Source organism: Astatotilapia calliptera, chromosome 7, assembly GCF_900246225.1.
Source record: "Astatotilapia calliptera chromosome 7, fAstCal1.2, whole genome shotgun sequence".
NCBI classification, from domain to species: Eukaryota; Metazoa; Chordata; class Actinopteri; order Cichliformes; family Cichlidae; genus Astatotilapia; species Astatotilapia calliptera.
The window spans coordinates 7,862,734-7,882,853 of NC_039308.1; the positions used below are offsets into that span (position 1 = coordinate 7,862,734).

General features: G+C 39.6%; 1 protein-coding gene across 2 annotated transcripts; it reads left to right on the plus strand.

Annotated features, from left to right (window-relative positions):
- The first annotated feature begins 274 nt into the window (after positions 1 to 274).
- polm (polymerase (DNA directed), mu) lies at positions 275 to 11,015 on the plus strand. 2 transcript variants are annotated; one of them, XM_026172815.1, is made up of 12 exons: positions 276 to 580; positions 732 to 809; positions 990 to 1,164; positions 2,924 to 3,022; positions 3,120 to 3,290; positions 3,372 to 3,443; positions 5,740 to 5,860; positions 7,454 to 7,586; positions 7,808 to 7,910; positions 8,851 to 9,201; positions 9,308 to 9,391; positions 9,954 to 11,015. In XM_026172815.1, exons 2-12 carry the CDS (start codon positions 736 to 738, stop codon positions 10,038 to 10,040), a joined length of 1,470 nt encoding a protein of 489 aa, XP_026028600.1. In that variant the 5' UTR covers positions 276 to 580; positions 732 to 735; the 3' UTR covers positions 10,041 to 11,015. The 2 variants fall into 2 exon arrangements, with proteins under 2 accessions (XP_026028599.1, XP_026028600.1); XM_026172814.1 differs by having other exon boundaries at positions 275 to 809.
- The last annotated feature ends 9,105 nt before the right edge of the window (positions 11,016 to 20,120 follow it).

The following is a 20,120-nucleotide window of genomic DNA, read 5'->3' on the forward strand; positions in this document are numbered from 1 at the left end:
AACTGATGTCTCCTATATAAACAGCCTTTATGCGTTAAAAGCGCCGGTAAGTATCAACAATGCTGTACCTGTACTTACTTGATACTGGACTGATACCAAATTTTTTAGTATCGTACACCACTAAGGTTTATGGATGTAGTATCTGTTCTATATAGAACAGATAGGGTGAGATGGATACACACTGCGTAACCAAGTAATAATAATAATAATAATAATAATAATAATAATAATAATAATTGACGTGGAGGTCTTATAAATAAAATAAAACCTTCCGATCATTTCCAGTCGGAATTATTTTGGTAGTGCACAGGAGGAGTGACGAGACACCGGTGCAGCAGCTACACAGCTGCATCCGGTCGCAGTCATTCACGTTTGTTACTGAAATTGGGGATCTTTCCCCACAAACCTACCTCACAGCTTAAACCTCACCCAGTGAGTCAGGTTCATTCATGTAGGTTACAGTGTCGTATGTTTAGAAATTGTAATTTTATCAAAAATAGTTAAAGAAAAAGACAAGCTAGGAGAACAAACGTCATGAACTTGTGACTAAAGTGAACCGGACCTGGTGTCAAACTACCCAGTGAGTTCTATTAAATAGTTTTGTTGTGTACCATGGTGCCACTAAAACGAAGAAAAACTCTCCCCTCGGATGCTGGGAATACTGTGAGTGACAGCAGTGGACATAAGGTACCAAACAAGTTCTCTCAAGTTGTTTTGTTCCTGTTGGAAAGAAAAATGGGAGCCAGCCGAAGATTTTTCCTCTCTCAACTCGGACGAAATAAAGGCTTTCAGGTGGCGGACGTGTTCAGGTGAGAAGTGTCACAAATCCACTGATACAAATGTCACGGGAAAGCAAGTATAACTTGGAAAATGTAGGTTTCGCGGAAGCCTAAAATGAAATGTATTAAGGTAACTCTGTCTTCAAACCCTCCTTCACAGAATCCAAAGTGTATGAGTCATTCTACTTTTAATCTGCTGTTTCTCCACAGTGAAAGCGTCACACATGTTATTTCTGAGAATAACTGTGGCACTGAGGTCAGGACGTGGCTAGAGTCTCAGGGAAGGGGTCAGAGCCTTAGAGTTCACCTCCTGGACGTCAGCTGGTACACAGAGAGCATGCGTGCTGGTCATCCTGTGGAGATAACACATAGACATAAACTACAGGTACATTTTCATTTTACACATCCATGATATCAAAACCGAAAATCTGAGGCTTTGTTTTGTAGTAATAGGTGTTTTCACTGAATGTAAATATGTACTAAATAAATACAAGCAGTTTATAGTAATAGTAACCTATAGAGCAACTCTCTGATGATAAAGTGACAAATCACATATCATGCGTAAAATGCTTTTACTTGCCATTAGGGAGTAATTGCACACTGACACCATCAGTCTTTATACAGCTTTATTTGTCTATTGACACTAAATTGCCAAAAATGACTTTTTGTTTCATTGATCTGTGATCAGTAACTATGAGGTCTATTAAGTTTTTCATCATTAGCTGAGTGAACTCCTAGAAGATGGTAAGTTATAATTAGAATTTAGAAAGGCTCACATCTATTTTTTATGTCAGGACAAAAAGCAGTGAGATGGTAAAATTACTTTCAGTGAAGGCCTTGCATAGTTCACATTCGACTGCTAAACAACATACTGCATCAGTTACAGCAGCATGGCTATGAACTGATCTGCCTGCAGTCAAGACCTTTCACCGGTTGAAAACATTTTCACATGAAACGAATCTAAAACCTGAGACTGTTGAGTCGGTAGAATCCTATGTCACACAACAATACAACAACACTCCTCTTACAAAAGTCCATCGGCTGGTCTTTTGCTGGAAGAGGTTAACACAGCCCTGTCCAAATTTTTTTTGACATATGTTGCTGCCATCAAATTCAAAATGAGCAGAAACTGGTACATCTAGTGACCACTCCTGACAAAGCTACTTTTAATAAACCGCATTCATTAAAAAGGCTTCCATCTGCATTGAAGTTTACTATTACACTTATTTGTTAAAAAATAACTGTAGCGAGTTTCCCGTCTCAGACTGACAGATGTGTTTTTTCTTGTCCTCCACTTATGCCTATCATCTGGCATTCTCTTTTACTCATTCACTAACTCGAGGCAACTACTGTTGTGATGCTAAATAAAACTGAATTGAATTGAAGGAAAATTGAATCAACTGTTTCTTGCTTTTCTTGCTTTCTTTGTCACTCCTGGGGACTTCCCTGGTTTCCTCCTCAGAAACTGTTGTAAGTTTCCTCAGTCAGAAATTGCAATGCTTTCTGGTTTAGCAGTGCAGGCAGGTAATTGCGTTTCCCAACAGAGTACAAGCCTCTTAACTTTGTATGTCTCTGATGCACTCACTCATTTTTGTTTCTTCCACGTATGATGGTAAGAAGAAATTGGGCAAGTGTGCATGTTTGAGAAACTCTGTAGGCCTCAGCCAGGGGAGGCTCAGGTCAAGGTGAGAATTTCCAAAGTTGTGAGTGTTCTGGGAGCGCAATGGGAACAATAGCTCGGAACCACAAAGAATTTTTACTCTCAGACCACAGTGAATAATGGAGCAAGAAAATGGTCTGTCAGAAAACCCTATACTTGGTTAAATGTCCCTCACCAATTTGGTTTGATAATTTGGTTTATTAGCCAATGAGTTTTTGGTATAATCCTAAAATGTATTTTTGGTAAGAGTTTGACATTTTAGGCTTGGTTTAAACATGAAGCTGGCTTTTCCTGACATGAAGCCTAGCACATACCACAGATTTGAGGTTCGGCTTTTGCAAAAGTTTAACATCACCCTGCTGTAATCATTCCTGCTCTATCCATTCCAAAGCTAGCTTTAAGTTAACCAACATGTATTTTAAACCAAATAGGCATTGGTTTCAGGTTATACTGAAGACTTTAAGTCCTTATGTTTGTCTTCCAGGAGCAGCAGATCAGTGAAGCAGAGGTTGCTTTGTTCTCAGTATCCAGCTATGCCTGTCAGAGACGAACCACTCTGGACAACCATAACAGCAACTTGACTGTAAGCCCTCTACCCCCCACCCCAAGCAAACACAGAAGTCTGATTTTAGGTGCCATGTTAGCTAACACATATGTCAGAACTGCATTTTCTGCCTCAGGATGCCTTGTCGCTTTTAGCTGAAAACGCTGAGCTCAATAATGAGGACGGACGAGGCGTTGCCTTTCGACGAGCTGCTGCCTTGATGAAGGCGCTCCCCACACAGGTGATAAGCATGTCACAGCTCAGGGGTCTGCCTTGTCTTGGAGAACACTCGCTTAGAGTTATAAAAGTAAGTGAAAATTTTTAGCATTCCATGTTCACCCCCTAACAAGATGTAGTTTAAATTCATTTAAATTCTCTGGTCTTGCAGGATGTTTTGGAGAATGGAGTGTCAAGTGAGGTTGAATCCACCAAGCAGTCAAAGCGGTACAAAGCACTAAAGGTATCTCAGGCATTTTAAAATCTGCTGCAGGTGTGTCCCCTTGTTCAAAAGCAGCTGTTAAAAATCTAAAGGGAATAGGTCCAACTTAGCTATCACTAGGAAATAAAATTATTCTTCTCCTTTCTAACTTAATACTTTTTAACTCAAGCTCCCAAATGGTTGTTTCTGTTCATTCGGACTCATCCAATTGACTCAAAAAGTCAACCTTACAAACAATACATTTGCACAGTACCTGAAACTAGCACCACTGGCAAACAATGGGCTCTCTTGATAATTATTATTCAAACTGTCATGACCATGACAGGTCATGACAGTTTGAATAACCCTTAGCCCCCCTCCTCGATTCAGAGATGGTTCTTCCCTTTTCACGTAAATGGCCTCCTTGACTCCCCGCTCAAACCAGCATTCCTCCCTGTCCAAGATGTGTACATCCTCATCATTGAAACAATGTCCACTGGTCTGTAGGTGTGAATAGACTGCAGAGTCCTGGCCTGACGAGTTAGCTCTTCTGTTTGTGTCATCTGCTTAGCCAGAAGTTGTTTGGTTTCTCAGAATCATGGCAAACCTTTCTGGCACTTAACAGTGTAGACTATTTTACTCTGTTTGTGTCGGGGGACCCAATCCTTGGGGTGGACCAGTTTCTGGCGCAGGCAGGAGCTTTCTTTAGACAACATTCCAGCTTTGACAAATGTCCAGCTGGGCTAACCACATTTAATCAGGGCTTTCTTGGTATGATGTTCTTCTGCTTCCCTGGCCGCTTGTCTGTGGTGATGGCGTTCGCTCTGTGTTTTAGCGTCCTGTAATAATAATACTAATACTAATAATACTACTAATAATAACATCATCAACTGGAGCACCTCGTTGGTGCTCCAGTTGATGATGAGAGTCAAAGCTTAAATACTGATCTGTTTGCGTTGGTTTATGATACACATCAACTTTTAAATGTCCCCCATTACTGATGGAAATCTTACAGTCTAAGAAGGCTAACCTGTCATTTTTCATATCCTACCCGGTGATCTGCCTACCAATGGGTTGAGGATTGAGACCAGAAAATTTGAGATGTTACAAGTGACCGAGTTGATCATACAGACAATTGATCTTAAATGTATATCCTGTTTAGTATCTTCAGTAAACCATACAGACTGCATAGCTTGCCCTTGGCAACCTGTGGTATGATGTCTGGTCAAAAGCATTCTCTTGTTCTAACCGCTTCAGACAGTCTATCACCCTCTTCCTGTAACCACTTCCTGGGTCTTGTTTCAGAGGCTCATAAGTTTCTTATGATAGTCTTTCTGGTTCAGCAAAACCATGCATGCACCCTTTTCTACTGGAAGGATGATAATGCTGTTGTCATAACTAAGCAATATAAGTGCCTTCATCCCTGCCATGCTGATGTTGGATGCTGGGGGCTTTGCTTGCTGAGACAGGCATCGGCAGTTGCTTTGCTGCAAACCTGTTTGTTTGGGGGTTTTTTTTTCTTGCTTTACCGGAGTAGCTTTGAATAATTCAGATTTCTCACTTATCATTGAATGTTTTATACTTGATTCTCTGCCAAAAAAACCCCAGTTTTATCTCCTGTAGACCAACTTTCTTCTTATTGGCTGTCCCTCACAAAGAAGGTTTGAACAGCAGGAGGATGGGGCTTCAGCAGTGCTCATAGCCAGAGCTGTGTGCTTGAGATGACAATATTATGGAATTTGTTACTGTAATTGTATGCTTTTATGACAGAAAAGGAAAAGCTTAATAGACCCCACTTTGAAGGAAAATATAGTTATTTCATTTTCTAATGAAACGATATCAACTGTTTTACTGCTTTCACTGTACAGTTTTGCTTAATGTACACAAATCATGAATTTGGCTTGTAATCGCAAGCAAAAATCTATCTAATGACTAACATTCTTAGTTTTATTTATGCAACCTGTAACACAACATGTTATCCACTATTTAAAGATTTTGTATCAAGCAACTCAAATCTAGGAAATACTGATTTGCTCTAAACTTTCCTGCTCTTATCACTGTTCTATGATCAGGAGTTAGCAATGACATGACACACACCATAAGTATGTCCTGAAACCATGTAAACTTTGAATCTCTTACGTGCAAGATGGTGACAGAGCCTTCTGTTGTTCTTTGGAGGGGCTGTAAATAAGAATAACGTTTACTATAAAACTGTGTTTAGCTCATCAGTGTGCTATGGGTCATGTGCAAACACATAGGTGGAGGGCGATTTAGGCCCTGCGCCAAAGTGGTACAAATGTACTGTTGTCCTTAATGTTTTTAAATAAATGTATTTCAGATTTTGACTGGTATCTTTGGAGTTGGAGCCAAAACTGCTGACCGATGGATTAGAGAGGGAATATACAACCTTGAGCAGTTACGACATTCAGGACAAACACTTAATCGAGCACAAAAATCAGGTTTGTTAGCTTTGTTTTTCTTGGCATTCTTGAATGAAGATGATTTTCTTACTATAATGATCAGAGCAGGCGTATGTATGCTGTCTCCTCTTTAACTGGTGTCCAAGTTAAAGCATGTCAGGTGAGTTCTTGTGTCTTTGTGTGTCTGTCTCTCTTTTGAATGGGCCTTAAAAAAGTCATCACATGTCTTTTCAAAATAAAAAAACTATTTAGCCTCATTGGAGGGTTTGCAAGCATGTGCGGCCTGTCTTAAGGTCAAGCCAGAATTTCTCAATCTGACTTGAGTCCAGACTTTGACTAGGACACTCCTTTTTTAAAATTTTTTTATCCAGCTGCATAACCCAACTGACCTTGAGCTGCAGGGCATGACACTATGTGTGGCTAGACATTCTTCCGAGGGTTGACCGAGTGGTGGAGGCAGCAATATGTTGTTCTGAAAGCTGACAGTCCAGTCTTTTTATTCTTTCTTTCACATCTGTGATCTAATGTGTCACAAATACAGTACAGCCAACTAAATAAAAACTCAAACTAGAAAGACTTTACTGAGAAACAAATAACACCTGAAATATGATCCTAATCTAAATAGAAACAACTCTGCAGTGGGCTAAACTACTGTAACGACGGCCCCTGATGTAAGCCACTATGGTCCACTCTCCATCGTGACTCGGCACACGACTAAATAACCAGTGGCTCCTCCCACTCCTTGAATTAAATAGCAATTAAGAATTAAACAAATTAATAACGATGCTCAATCTGTCATTCAAATATAATGATGATAAGTTAACAGTGAGAACATTAACACAAATATATTTAGAAAATTCCCCAACTCTGTAAACGTTCAACATCAACAGATTCTTTAACCTCATGAAACCCCACCCCCACTTCACACTACACCTGGCACATTCCCTCCCAGGAACTTTACCATAAAAGGAGGCCAAAAAGAGCCAGACTTGTTTGGAAGTTCCTGTCTGGCCAGCTGGAGGCTTGGTGCAATCTGGAGGAGAGGTGAGAAACAAATTAAACATTAATCTTAAAACAAAAAGCAATTCTTTGCATGATTTAAAAAAAAAAAAAAAAAAATCTGGTAGCAATTTACACAATAGTTGGATTGAAGGCACTGCAGCATGCTTAGAGTTCACAGACTTGCTGTCATAATTATCTTTAAGGGTTTTCTGGTAGAGAGCAGAATTCATGTTCCATCAATTTTGGTCAGTCCAGGTCCTGGAGAAGCAAAGCAGCCCCATACCGTCACACTATCACCTCCATGTTTGACTGATCTTTTTATGAAAACCCCCAAACAGTTCAGCTCATCAGTCCACATAATATTGCCTTAAAAGTCTTGGGGATCATCAAAATTGACAAAATGAGATGGGTCTAATATTAAAGATTTTTGACAGTCGCAATCACCTGTTAATGATAAATATGAAAAAAAGATATCTGAGAAAGTGTGGAAGTTGGGAAATACTTTTTAATGACATTGTGTAGCATTAAAAAAAATAATGTGTTCACTTGGTTGCTTGGTAATTCGCCTTTCCTCGTGTCCTATATAAAATAAAATTGTTAAAAAATAATAAATACACTCTCATCATCAAGGTCTTGAGCACTACGATGACCTCAACGAGCCGGTCACTAAAGCAGAAGCAGATGCCATCGGGGAGATTGTGCAGAAAGCTGTCGATTCTGTGCTAACAGGATCACAAGTTGCTCTGACCGGAGGATTCAGGAGGTGAAAGCACAAATATTCGCACACAGTACATCTGATAGCACATTCAAAATCTTCACAGCCTAAAATATCTCAATGAGCTCTATATTGTCAAAATTATTGTTTATACATGCGGTTTAAAGAAAATTTTACATGAGCAACAAGTAAACACTTCTTGAACCAAATCAAATTTTAAACTTGCCCTCTGCAATTTAATAGAAATATGAACTGTGGTATTTTCACAGAGGGAAGCTGACGGGCCACGATGTTGACTTTCTGATAACGCACCCAGAGGAAGGCAAAGAGGTGGGACTGATGCCTAAAGTGGTCGCCTGGTTGGAATCACAGGTAACTTTTGAGACAATTGATATTTATTAAATCCTTTGAAACAAATCAACACAGTTTCCTCTGGGGTTAAACTATTCTGATTCAGATTTTTACTTCTCAGTGGTAAAGGGCTGTTGGGATATTGTTGTCACCCTGGTGTGCAGGCGGCGTACACACCCAAGTCTGAATGTGATAACTTGATAATGAGACATATGAGTATCAAATTGATGTTAAAGGTGCATCTGCTAAATATCTGGGACATGTTAGAATCCTGGTGACCTTGAACCCAAGGTCAGAGGTCAGCTGTTTCCAGTGAATGACAGGCTTGAGCCTTAGTGGTTTCTGGATTGCTCCTAATCATCCTAAACAGTTTCCTCCCATCTCAGGGTGACAGTTTGGCTCTTTTCCAGATCTTGGAAAAGTGGTGACACGCCTGAAAATTTGTACTTGCATACAGTTGTTTGAACTGATGACCTTGGAATCTGCCATTATTCAGAAATGGCTCTAAAAGACCTTCACAATCTGTGGAAATCTACACTCTCCATTCAGAGTTTATATTACTTTCAGGTTGTTCTCACTGTTTTCAGTCCAATGAATACTGTTAAACAAGAACTTTTTTATGCTTCCAAAGAGAAAGTATCAGTTGTAGTTAAGTCATGAAAAGAAATTGTATAACCTTCAGCACCACTTATTTAAAGCTTTAAGTGACTGTATGTGTGTATATATTGAGTCTGTATATGTAATTTTTGTCCCTCTGGATTTTAGAAAATTCAAAATGCATTTAAACTTGTGCATCCAATGCATGCTATGCAATCATTCACCCTGGAAAAAGAATATTTCAAAGCAGTAATTGAAAGCTCTAAATTGCAGTGAATTCAGGTCCATGATGAGTTCATATAAACTTTCCTCACAACTCTATATGACATATGTTTCTGATCTGAACTGGTTGTTGTCTATTCAGGGATTTCTGTTGTACCAGAAAACTACCAGAAACTCATACCTGGAGTCGAAGGATGGCCCTGCTCGGCCTGCCTCCAACATGGACCGCTTTGAAAGGTGTTTCTCCATCTTTAAACTGACCAAAGGGAAGGAACAAGAAAGCACGCAGCCAGAGGAGCAAAATGATCTGAAAACCAAGGATGTTCTCAGACCTCACATGCAGGCGGACACAGATCAACAATTATGTGAGCTCAGTAAGAATTACCAGATGGAAGCTGCATCACACAAAATATGGAGAGCTGTGAGGGTGGACCTGGTGGTCTCTCCGATCAGTCAATTTGCTTTTGCTGTGCTGGGCTGGACCGGATCCAAGGTGATCGCTCACGCCTGACCTTTGTCCTCTTTCAAAAATCTATTGCCTCCTTCTTTTTCCCTGCTTTTCTATGTTATATTGTTTAATGTTCCTTCTGTCTGTGCAGTTGTTTGAGAGGGAGCTGCGACGTTGGGCTGGGCACGAGAAGAACATGTCTCTGAGCAGTCACGCCCTATTTGATAATACACAGGTAAATCGAAAAAAGAAAAATAAAGCCTTTTTTTTGTAGTGTTAGCGATTAGAGAGTCTATTTTTAAGATATACTTTATTAGTTTTGCTCACTGTTGAAGCCGGGAGCAGAAGTGCTCTTGAGGTACTGTTGAGGCAAGGCAGTACTCTGAGCACTAAGAAACACATTTGGATTTCAGCAGGAAGTTTGTCCCATGCTCTTTACACAGAAATCACTCCACAAACTGTTAGAAGCAACAGATATTTTGCTTCTAACAGGAAAGTCTTTTAAGTTAAAAGTGGCTGCGTGAGTGATTGGGTCTGTTGTGGAGGGCCACAACAATAAGTGGGACTCAGTTCTGTTCAGTATTAATTTTCTCTTTTCTCTTAAACGCATTAACCCTTCACTACACTTCCAGTTTCTCATGTGAACCCTTGAGAAAAGAATAGCGCCCCCCCCCCCCTTTTTTTCCCATGCCAACTACTTCTACTTCTTCCTTTAAGTGCATATTATACCTGCCATATTTCAGCTTAATTAAATGAAGATGGCGTGATGGAATCATACTTGTTTTCCTTTTGTACAGAATAAATATCTGAGAGCTACATCAGAGGAGGAGATATTTGCTTATCTTGGTCTGGAGTACATCCCTCCATCAGAGAGAAATGCTTGAAGTGGCCTGATCAGCTGCTACACTGCATGCAAGCAAGAGCTGGAGGGCAGAATAAATGCGTCTGTTGGAAGGGCGGCCTCATGGCATGGAGTTGCTGTGTAACTACTAAAGAAATATTATATGATTGAACTCAACGATGACACCCACTCAGCTGACTGAAATCTTCTTATTACATGAATACAGAATTTTATTTATTAATGAAATCCACTGACCAGAACTGAGCCTGTTTAGTTTTTTTAATAAATGTGAAATTTATAACTGAAAGAGTGAAAACAAACCTTGCTTCCAGTCACAGTGTAATTTCAGAAATTTTACAGACTTCCTATTTACATATAATTTATGAATTTTTGGGCCACAAAACGCACACAAACAACTGATATGCGATAAGGAACATATGATTATAGAATTTTATAGATTTTATGAGTGCAGGAGCCATCAAGTGGCTTTATAGTTATTTCAACCATGTGCAGTGGTACAGTACACAGTGAAACGAGACAGTGCGCCTCCAACACTATGCTGCTACATATAACTTATAAGGCACAATCAACACAGGACTACATAACGTGCAACACCAGATACAACACATTGCAGACACAACAGTGCAATAGAAAGGTGCAACAATGACAGTAGGTTGTGCAAAAAAACCTTGATGTATGAAAGTCTGTGTGTACATGACACTGTACAGATAAATGCTTGAGGTAGTGACATGTATAAACGTATGTGTGTGTGTGTGTGTGTGTGTGTGTGTGTGTGTGTGTCAGTCCAGTCACTGATTTTTTTAGGAGTCTGACGGCTTGGGGGAGGAAACTTTTTTGCAGTCTGGCAGTGAGGGCCCAAATGCTCCGGTACCTCTTGCCACATGGCAGCAGGGTGAAGAAGCTTTTACAACAGGGCAATAGGGGCCTAATCAATGCTAACAGCTGATCTTATTGGCTACCTCCCTGGACTTTTTGGGGGGGGGGGCAATAACAATAATAATAATAACGATATGCAATAATGCTGCATTTTATCACACAGCTTGTATTTTTGTGCCGCTCACATAAACCTTACTCAGAGGATTGAAAACTGTTATGTTTTATGTAAAGACAAAATGGCTGTTAGGTTTATTTCACCACATCCACACCTGTGTCACGATGACCTACATTCAGCAGCATCCTTATCACCTTATCTGTACATATAGCTGAAAAGAAACCTACTCAGCTGTTCTGAGAATATACAGTGTGAGATCTCGCATGTGAATTAAACATTTGCGTTGGAGTGTTTCCATATCAGTTCTTCTTCTGTTCAACCACACTAAAGATGTGCAATACATTGTGCACTACTGATAGATATAAAAGGTTCAGGAAGACCTGCTTGTTTTTATTTTCTGATATATACTGTTGCAGTAATGCTTCTCATGATAAATATGTCTTGATGCATTTTCAATCATTCAGGTAAAGAAATTCCAACTCTGTTCGAAACGTTTGATTAGCACTGTTGCCTCACAGCAAAAAGGTCCTGACGTGCGCTTAGTGGGGTTTGGTTAATTGGTGATTCTAAATCACCCATAGGCGCGAAAGGTTGCCTGTTTCTCTGTGCGACATACTTGTGGTCTGTCCAGGTTGTACCCTGCCTCTCACACTATGGGAAGCTGTTCCAGATGTCACTGACAACGGTTATCTCCAGTATTGTAATCTCAGAAACATATCTCTAACTGTGAGCAGGAAAGTCCCACCCACCTGCTGTTTGAAACCACATGTTTGTGAGGAATCATAAGAAGGTTGGCTTAAAGAGGAGCTAACAGAGCTCTTTCTGGATAGTGGATGAGATGGGAGTGGAGAAGGGTTTGACAGCAGGCTTTGTTTCTATTTCTACTTTTTGAAACTCCCGGAACGACAATTAAGCCTGTATTTTTTAGAGGCCTGCAATAAAAAAAATACGTTGTTTTAAATCTAAGAACCAGATTTTCAGCATCACACTGAGGCAGGATGTTTCTCATTAAAAAAAAAAAATTCCACTTAAAGAAGGAAATCCTGGGTATTTGTTTAATGAGCATGCTGAAAGTCATATCCCGGTCAAAAGTTACTCCAAACTTTCTCAGTGTTCTTGCAAACCAAGGTAATGTCACCCACAGTAAGTGTGTTGTGGAACCTCTTTACACAGGTACTCTGTAACCTACACCCTAACCCAGGGGTGGGCAACTCCAGGCCTCGAGGGCCAGTGTCCTGCGGGTTTTAGATATCACCGTGGGTCAACACAACTGAATCAAATGATTAGTTCATTACCAGGCCTCTGCAGAACTACAAGAAATGCTGTGGAGGTAATTTAGCCATTTGAATCATCTGTTATTTTGGATAACACCGGCCCTCGAGGCCTGGAGTTCCCCACCCCTGCCTTAACCTGATATGGACCTCCCTTGTATTGTAACTGCACTTTTCATCATTTCCTGCTAGTTTTTCACAAAACCTTTGGAACGGATTAGCGAGAGTATACAATAATCACCATCTCAATATAAAGATTTGTCTCAAAATAAGGACTCACAGATATCAGCAAATTCCTGGAGAGAGACTGCTGAAACTATTGGAATGAATGTGAATGTGTGTTATAAAAAAGCCAACAAAGGATGTGGCCAAGGGGGGGAAACGGTCCCAATATTTGTTTCTATAAAAACGTATAAAACATCTGGATGTAACCACAAGGTAATTGACGCATAAGAATTCACAAGAAACGATGATACACAAGGATACAGGTGAGGTTCATTCAAATTCAAAACAGAAAATGAACCACGAGAGGTCACACAAATAAAACTATGCTTTAAAATATACAAAAAACAAAGATTCAAAAGCAAAAGAAAGAACCAGCTGAATGTAAAATGTATGTTAACACAAAATCTAAACAATATACTTTGGAAAGAAAAATTCAACATTCATTATATTAACTAAAATGAGACAAAACCCACTGCAACACTATGGAGCAATTTATGTGAAGACTTTCTGCAAAAATCCAAATAATGTGACTTTTATGTAGACCGGGGTGGAATAAAAATGATCAATACTTCAGTGAAATTACTCATTTATAATAATAGCACCACCCACTGTACTTGCTACAGTGGGTAGCTAAATAAGGACTTTGACTGAACCTCCTGAGTTTGAGAACTCAGTTTATCCTTTGTCCCTAAATGTTATTTTGATGGGTGATTAATATACATATGGACACTATCACTAATACTAATACTATAATACTATACAAGGGTCCTTGCATCATGTCTTGATAACTCTAATGAGAAACTCTAATGTTCTCGATCTTATCTGTTGTTCTAGCGTTATTCCTCAACATTAAGAACACTGATATAACTGGCTTCTTCAGTGAAGTTGACAGTCTTCCTGATGATAGACAGGAATAGATAAATGATTCTCCATCACAGGGTTTTACTACTAGAATGGAATAAACAGTCTGCTGGATGCTTTTGCACCTTTGAAAACTTCTCACTGTTTTACTTCAGAATTGCACCAACATAAAGAAAAGGAAATCACCCTTTTCTCTAAACAGCATCCTTCAACTACCTGACATTTTTTCCACCTCTGTTTTACTGCCCTGAGCAGTGTAACAATTTTAGGGTTTTAATAATATTCACTGTGTGATGAACGATCTGGATTTATTAAGAAATCTAAACCTTCTGCTGCATGTAACCCTGACCCACTTTCATGTGGTTAAGTTCTGCTTATTCTCTCTCGCTCCTTTAATAATTAACATTATACAGTCTTCTCTAATCTCTGGCTTTGTCTTTCTAGAAAAACAAACAGTTGCAGTACAAATTTACAAATTCACTCTCACCTTACATCATCCCCGTCAGTCGTTTTTGCATTTGAACAACTTGAGTCTCTTTTTTTTTTCACAGTACACAGTATTATTATTTCAGTGCTAATTTAAAAACTCACATCCATCCATCCATTCGCTTCCGCTTATCCTTTTCAGGGTCGCGGGGGGCGCTGGAGCCTATCCCAGCTGTCATAGGGCGAGAGGCGGGGTACACCCTGGACAGGTCGCCAGTCTGTCGCAGGGCCAACAGGCAGGGACAGACAACCATTCACACTCACATTCACTCGCACATTCACACCTAGTGGCAATTTGGTTTATCCAATTAACCTATCCCCACAAGCTGCATGTCTTTGGACGGTGGGAGGAAGCTGGAGTACCCGGAGGGAACCCACGCAAACACGGGGAGAACATGCAAACTCCACACAGAAAGACCCCGGCCTGATGGTGGAATTGAACTCAGGACCTTCTTGCTGTGCCGCAACAGTGCTAACCACCGTGCCACCGTGCTGCCAAAAAAAAAAAACCTCACATATTTGGACAATTTATATTCTTCTACCACAAAAACATACAAGTGTTCACTGAAGTAAATACACAGCGTAGTAGTGGATTTTTTAAAAATGTGTTTATTTTATATTTATATATAAAATAAACACACATTTGTATATTTTATCTTTATTTTGATTTGCCGCTAACTGCCTTGCTTTTATTTGTGGTTTTTGTAGTAGGGAGAACTAAAAAAAAATGCAATTTTTTTTTTAAAGTGCAGTTAACAAATGTAGTGCTCTCTACTATGTGAACCCATGACCTGAATTTTTAGGTTTTTAATTTCAAGTCAATTAAATTAAATCCGAAAAAAAAATCAAGTGATCTCCTAAGAGCAAGCACCAGGCAACAATGGAAAGGAAAAATTCCCTTTTAACAGGAAGAAACCTACGACAGAACCAGGCTCAGGAAGGGGCAGTCTTCTGCCATGACTGGTTGGGGGGTGAGGGGCAAAATAAAATTGAACATAAAGGAAAGCACAGCATATTTAAGACAGGTGGAAAACTGGAAACATTATTACTGCTTTTAAAAGGTAACTGGTCCACATCCACAATTACAGTAGGGCTGAAGTAGATAATAAGCATGATCCCACAGAGAACAGCAGGACATTCACTTCAGCCGAAAAGCTTTGAGATGGCCCAGCAAGCTGCAGGAACAACAATGGCCGCTGTGGCAAGACCTAAACCTACTTTAAGTAGGTATTTGTGACCATGACACCATGAACCACGGGCCTCAGCCTCCTCAGTATTGACATTTTTTTCAACTGTTATTTTATGCATGGTCTGATTTGGGCATTTAATTTGTTGTAAGGGGTGCTTACAAGATGAGTGCCTTGAGTGCCTTAAAAGGTGCCATTAAATAAAATGCATTATTATTATTATTAGTAGTAGTAGTAGTAGTGGTAGTATCAGTAGTAGTAGTAGTAGTACTTATGTTGGACTTGTGGCAGATTGGAAGCCACACTGACTCACTACACCATCTTGTGGTTCTAAACAGAATTATAAGGATATTGCCCGTTCTACTACAACTTCAGTCTCTGCACCTCTCTGCAACACTGCAATACATATGATCTGATGGGCCCTAGTTTACTTTTCTTTTCTTTTTTTTGGTCTTTTAAAATGTATTTCCTGGGTGGCTGTAATTCAGGAGGTAGAGAAGGCCAACTAGTATTTGATGTTCTAGCATAAGGGTATGAATGTTAGAAAGCGCTGGGACACAGAAAAAAAAGGTAAAAAATGTTTGTATATAAGAGATGTTGTGTAAAGTTCTTTGACTGCTTGAGCAGAGAAGCGTTATATAAAAACCAGTCCGTTCATCATTTATTGCCTCAACGTTCCTTTCTTCCTTTCGTGGAACAGAGAAGTATTCATATATGTGCCCACATACCTGTATACTTAAATTTGTTGCTACTTTCTAATTGTTACATAGAGATTTTTTTTTAATCCAACCCTTTTATGAGCTACAGAGGTGTGTGTGTGTGTGTGTGTGTGTGTGTGTGTGTGTGTGTGTGTGTGTGTGTGTGTGTGTGTGTGTGTGTGTGTGTGTGTGTGTGTGTGTGTGAGTGAGTGAAAGAGGCAGCAACAAAAAAAGCGAATATGTGGCATTTCCTTCACAGCCTCATTAACCTCTAAATACCATTTTAACATCAAAGGCCGTGTCATTGCTCACACCTCTATCTCTCTCAAGTCCACTCTCTCCACATGTGCACACTTCTCCAGGAACGGATATTTTATGCAAAAAAAATAAATTTTAAAACAAGGGACCCATGAGAAGTATGATATACAAACACAGTTCTTTACAGCTTTGCTACTGCAAGCAAGAAAAGGCAGAAAGAGAGATGGGGAGGAGCAGGTTTAGTTTATGTTCCCATAAATCCTCGTTAACATGTGACTGCTGACACCGTATGTGTGAACCAAAAGGAGATATGACTTTGTCCTGCACTGAGGAGACTACAAGTCTGGGCTGCTGTGAGAACAGATGAGTTCATGCATTTGTGAATGTAAATGAATGAAACTGTGGATGTAGGAACAGCAGGAGTTGTGACTAGGAAAAAGCTAGAACAACAGTTCTGTTTCAGACTCTTTCTCAGTTACGAATCTATTTGTCTGTGAATTTTTTTAAAAAGCATCCTTTAAATATCCAATTTAACACAATTTGTGATAAAGTCACTGAAACAATTACTAAAACGTATTAATTGTTACTGTTACTACAACAAATTACTAAAACCATGAAAGTATTCCAACACATCAATTATTAGTTGCAGATTTAAATGATCTTTTTAATAGTGACTCATTAAAAGTGATCATTTCTCATTATGTAAACATTGTTTCCACTAGTAAAATTACTTATTTAATCAAGATAAAGAAATGGTCAGCTGTTCATATTATTAGTTATGCTTTTGTACTATAAGCTTAATTTTGGGCGATCAGCAAGACAATGTTAGAACTATGTAAACCACTGTTAGTTGTAGTTTGTTCTATCTATATATTTATCTTTTTTCTAACTTTTCTATGAGTGACGGTGATATCACAGCAGCATAAGCCACCTAATGATAGGCTTTATGATTTTAGGCATTATGACAAAGAATTTGTAACAGCAGCTGTCTCTGGATTAAATTGTTGTACACACATGGAATCCTCATCCTAGTTGGGATTTAGATAATAACATGTACAGGGAAAAATTGGGAATGAGGGGTGAAAGTTCTCTTTTAAAGAAAAAAATGCATTTATTTAGTTACTCACGTTTCTTCACTTTGTCACACAAGTATTTCACATGTAGCAGAAATGCCCAGTGAATTAACAGTGGACCTCATGAGAATGTGGCTGATCTGAAACAATACTGTCTCAGACAGTGTTTAAAGTTCCCGCGGAACACTGCACTCCTCTGATCTGCAGTTATGGGAAGCACTTCTAAAACATTTCCACCTGTGCTGCTGGTCTATAATGAGACCTTATCACAGACTTGAAAAATATTATTTTGTGTATTTTTGGCTTAAACCTATGACAGTCACTTTTGTTGTTTGTTTCACCACTCAGTACGGAGTTTATTTCAAAGGGCTCACATTGTTCTCTTTTACATTTCATGGTTGCAGGGATGTTCCCCACTAGCATTGCATAAAAGTCTCAAGTGTGCTTCATCGGAACACTGGCTCCAGCTCATAGATTTTTGGGAGAAATGAAAACTTGTCAGCCACGCTGCCCTGCATCCCCCGTTTGATAAGAAAAGTTGCAGTGCCTGCTCATCCACCAGGACCAGTCCTGCTGGTCCCTTCAAAGCTCCCAGAGCCTTTGATGGGGTTGATAGGGATCAATGGAACAGGGAAGGACACTTTAGTTGACTGTGCTACAGACAGGGCGGGGAACAACTGGAGACTGGCAGAAATAGAGTTCAGTGATTATTAGGTGTCATCACAGCCTTGAAGAATCCATTTACTACAAGAGGCAGAAATATAATGAGCCATTTTCTGCTGCACTCTATCTGTTATAAAGAACAATCAGTTATGGCTTATCAGTAATTTCCAAGAAACTATCAAAATTATTATTCAGTAAGTATGCTGTGTGTGCATAAAGCTCTTTATTCTCTGTTGTGATGCCTATGATCTTTACACCTGTGTTGTAGTTTTTGATTTGAAGTTTGAATCTTCAAAGCCTTGGTCCTGAAGATGAGTTTACTGGAGATTTGGCCGGGGATGATGAAGACTCATATATTTATTATAGAGATCTGAACAACAGCTCTGTTGGGACATGAGTCTCCCTCTGGTACTGCGGGGGAGGAGAGGATGGGAGTGGGAAGGTGGGTCGAGGTGTGTTTGTTTCCATAACAGAGCAGCAAACAGGCCCATTAGAGATGAAAGGGTCTGAATGGAGTCAATCAAAGACAGGGCCAGCAGGAGACTGTTCCCCAGCAGACATCAGTGGTCTGAGACTGGGGCCAGCAAGGATAACCAAGTCCTTCATCGTGGATAAGGAACACTGACAGACAATAAAACTTACTATCTGTTTCAGTTTGTTTAACATTTTATTCAGGTAGTGATGCTCCTTACAAACATGCTGCCACCTGTGTTTCAGGACAAAAAGCATGAACAGGTAAACAGAGACTGATGAGATCATGTAAAACCCCATGGAGCCAAAGTAAAAGAAGAAATAAGTAAAACTCTATTTACCATATTTATGACAAATACTTTGCCATAAATATCAAAAAGTTACATTTAAAACAAAAATGCTAAAAGACTGAAACAAAATGTTACCCAAGAGTTCTTTCCTTTTTTTCCCTCTGAGTCTATGGATCTCAAGCTCAAGCAGAGGCTTCCAGAGACTCGGGGCCACTGTTTGCTAAGGTACTTTCTCCTTTAGGTTTCAGACTCTTAGTGTGAAATATGAATACTCAGTCGGAAACCTTGTAAAATCCTGCCAGAGAAAAGAATTGTTTGCTCAGATATGACAAGAAACATTTCAAACACCCAGTCTCTGACCAATCACACCCAGTGATTGGTCAGCATCGTCAAAGACAGATGTTGAGTCCAACATCAGCAGAACAGAATATTTTCCTGCATCACTTCATATTAAGATGGACTGGAGACTCCAAGAAGGGCTGTTTCATAGAACGAGATCTGTGAAGGTCAGAGCGAAAATGATCAAGAATCCAAAGGTTATTTACTGTAAAAGTTTTCCAAATCATATATGCAGATATATATGTTGTTCCTTTTTTCTTTTGATTAGTCGGGAAAGAGTAGGAAAGAAGAGAGTTGATTTTGTATTGTTGTGTCATTTTTTAATTGGGTAGATAATAATCTTGTTAAAATAAGCTGGGACCTGACTCAACACCAGTGAAGTTTTGATTAAAGTGAGCAAACAGAGACCAGTGGTCTTAAAGTTCAGAGAGCAGGAAGATGCTTTCATTGAATAAACTAATGTTACCTGTTAAAGAAACAAGTAGGGAAAAAACAGGCCCAGCTGAAGTTTGAACAGATAATAAAGATGAGTGACTTCACTGAAATATTAGAACACCCTTGTGGCCCTTAGAAATGCATATTGCAAAGTTGCATCTTGTCTGCAGATTGTTGCTAAAAAATTGAATGGGTTTAATCAGAATTTTGGCATTTATAGATTTAGCTTGGTATCATGTCAGATTTTCACATTATGATCATCATTGCCTAAAAAAGGGCAACACAGTGGTGGTGTGGACAATTCTGTCAGCTCACAGCAAGAAAGTCCTTTGTTCAAATCTGCGACGTGGTCATGACCTCTGTGTGGAGTGTGCATGTTCTCCCCATCTTTGTGAACACTCCAGCTTCCTCCCACAGTCCAAAGACTTGTACTTTGTGGGGTTAGTCTAACTGGTGATTTTAAATTGGTTGTCTGCATTAGCCCTGTGACATACCGGAAAATTAGAAAAACATAACAGCAATAATGTGACCATTCATTCGGAGGGGTCGCCAACAGTGGATCATCTGCCTCCATCCCACCCTATCCCACTGTCACATCAGCCCTCTGCATGGCCTCCTCCACTACATCCATGAACCTTCACTGATGTCTTCCTCCCCCCCACCCCCCCCCCTCCTTCCTGGCAGCTCCACATTTATCTTTTCTTCACTATATACCCTACCCGTCCCCTGCACATCTGCCAAACATCTCAGCCTTGTGACTCCAAACCACACAACCGGAGCTGTCCCTCTAATCTTTTTCTAATTTCTAATCTGACCAAAAACAACAACAACAAACCAAAACATAAAACATACAA